Here is a 2,546-nt window from a genome sequence, read left to right as displayed (position 1 = left end):
AAACTGCACTATAAGCCATAAAATTCAGACTTTTATTTTTGTAGGCTACTAGCCTACTATTAAGTGATTCTACTTAATACCCTACATTAACAATTAGCTTAATGCAAAGGAAAATTACTATATATTTTTATCTTATTTTTATTTATATATATTTATTTATTTATTTAGGCTATATATCAACGTTTTGTAAGAATATGACGATTGCTTACAGACAATACAGACTCGGCAACAGATTTACAGACTCGGCAACAACATCATTATAAAAGGTATAAATAATGTTTTTATTTTCAAACTCAATACATTAAACAACACATTGGTGCAATGCCCTAATTTTGAAAGGCACTATCTTGCGTAAACTGTACAAAACTTTACAAAAATCAGTCACTCTCGACTGTGTACAAATGAAGAATATGCAATAAATACACTTGTAAAAATAGTTTTCTCATTAGGAAGTTGTATTGCTCTGTTTGTTGTCCTGCTTTATGAAAAATTATCGCATTACACTCATTTATTATAAACAATTTATTATACAGCTGCTAGCTCAAACACTATATTGAACAAATAGGAGAACACAGTCTGGCTATAAATTAAAGTTTCAGAAAACACTACATTTATGTTCATGCATGTGTGTTGTTACGCACTGTAACAACTTGAAATATGAGTCTTTAAAGAGTTTAAATCGTTGTTTACATCAGATATCAACGTCTATTTCCACGTCTTCGTCTTCGGAGTAGTCTTGACTTGTGTGGTCCGAGAGAGACGACATGGGGGACAGACACAATTTGTGCACACTCTTGTACTCCTGACCTAGCCGTGGCGAGCACTCGGGCCCCGTGGCTCCAGCTGCACACCTCTCCAGATCCGCCAATTTAGTGAGTTTGTCCAGAGGTACTACTACACCCGTGGATCTGACCGACTCCACGTCCGCTTTCATCTCCTCCAGGTCTCGCTTTAATTTTGCCCTTCGGTTCTGGAACCAGGTTATGACCTGCGCATTTGTCAGCCCCAGCTGATGGGCAATTTGGTCTCTGTCTGCAGGGGACAAGTATTTCTGACGGAGAAACCTTTTCTCTAGTTCATATAACTGGTGGTTGGTGAAGGCCGTTCTAGATTTTCGGCGCTTTTTAGGACTGTCCCTTTGACCAAATACAGTCAACCCATCCCTTCCTGTCGAAGAAGAAGAAAAAAAATAAAAGAAAAAAAGAAGAAAAAAAACGTTATGATCCAACACTGACAAATTTTATGTTACATTAATTATGGCAGCAGAACATATTGTTTTAGAATATTGCTAATAAAGAAATGTAGGTCTATTTACTTTTGATACGATTTTTAACTTTAAGTTGATGCGACAACATATTTAAAATTCATTTAAACATGAATCAATGACATAGACTATTAATCAAAATGACTTAGTTTTCCATGCGATGTTTAAGTTATTTTAAATTAAATGGCATTGAACTGACTTTTTAAAAAATGAGTTGAATCTTGCATAACTTGCATAAAAAAATTGTTTTGATGAGTTAAAGCAATGTAAAACATGTGTTGTCATAACTTATTCGTCACTTTTTTTTTTACTATTTGTGGGCCTACATTAATTTTGAATTATTATTATTATTTATTTATTTGACAATCTAAAACTTAAATTACACGTCGTCTTTTCTTACCCTCTGCTGCATGGAGCACGCCTAATTCGAGACCTTTGAACGTTTTGCTCGCCAGCTCCTGCAGAGCACACAGAGGCGATGTTTGAGTGATGAGAGTCTGCCTTGATATAGTGATGCTCTGCCGGGCTCTCTCTGATGCTGGAAGCCGGTGAATCCTGTGAGGTCGTTTGACAATAGGTTTGCTGAGGATGTCTGCGATACTGAAGGGCGTTAAGGGCTTGTTGGAACTCGCCGGTGGTGGAAGGTGGTCCAGGGGGTTCATCCCACGCCTCTCCTCGCACATTTTGACAACTTTGGTGGTCGTCATCCAAGCCTTTTCCAATCAGCTTTGGTTACAAAACTTGTGTTTAAGAGAAGTGCAGCTATCAAATCAGTAGTAAACAATCACTTTCTGTCCAGTTTTCCAATAATCTTGCAGCACGTGATTGATGCCCAGCACTGCCCAGCTACAATCGTAACGTCCAACGAGTTATTATCACACCAAGCTTCACCATCCAACAGCAAGTAGCAGCGAGTCTTGTGCTTTGACAGCTCTGTAGTTCTGTAGAGTCCTGGAGACTGAGTAGACTTAGTGATCACTTAATTAACTATGACGGAAAGGCGGAGTCGTTGTTTGCCTTCTACACAAGACACGAACAGTCCTAAGCGAAGCATCATAGTTGTTTTATCCATAATTAAATTTTAAAGCTCATTAAAAGTGAACAACTGGTGAGATATTAATATTAAAAAGCATTCGAGACATTTTTTTTCAATCAATAATCAATAAACGTGTGCACTATTTTATTTATTATTCAGAAATAAACATTGTTTACGAAGCAGTCTGATATTACACCAAATATAGCCTATTTAGCACATTAGTCTGTGTTATTGTTCTCATAAGAT

At 37.0% G+C, this 2,546-nt stretch overlaps 1 protein-coding gene across 1 annotated transcript; it reads right to left on the bottom strand.

The window, feature by feature from the left end:
* Window positions 1-263: 263 nt before the first annotated feature.
* On the bottom strand, window positions 264-2,230 carry lbx1b (ladybird homeobox 1b). The gene is made up of 2 exons (XM_039657493.2): window positions 1,665-2,230; window positions 264-1,167 (listed from the first exon to the last, which is right to left on the bottom strand). Exons 1-2 carry the CDS (start codon window positions 1,969-1,971, stop codon window positions 692-694), a joined length of 783 nt encoding a protein of 260 aa, XP_039513427.2. The 5' UTR covers window positions 1,972-2,230; the 3' UTR covers window positions 264-691.
* Between the last annotated feature and the right edge of the window lie 316 nt (window positions 2,231-2,546).

The sequence above is a fragment of the Pimephales promelas genome, chromosome 6, assembly GCF_988280905.1.
Source record: "Pimephales promelas chromosome 6, fPimPro1.hap1.1, whole genome shotgun sequence".
Lineage (NCBI taxonomy): Eukaryota > Metazoa > Chordata > Actinopteri > Cypriniformes > Leuciscidae > Pimephales > Pimephales promelas.
The sequence above is the reverse complement of the archived record's forward strand: the minus strand, read 5'-3'. Positions and strand labels throughout refer to the sequence as shown.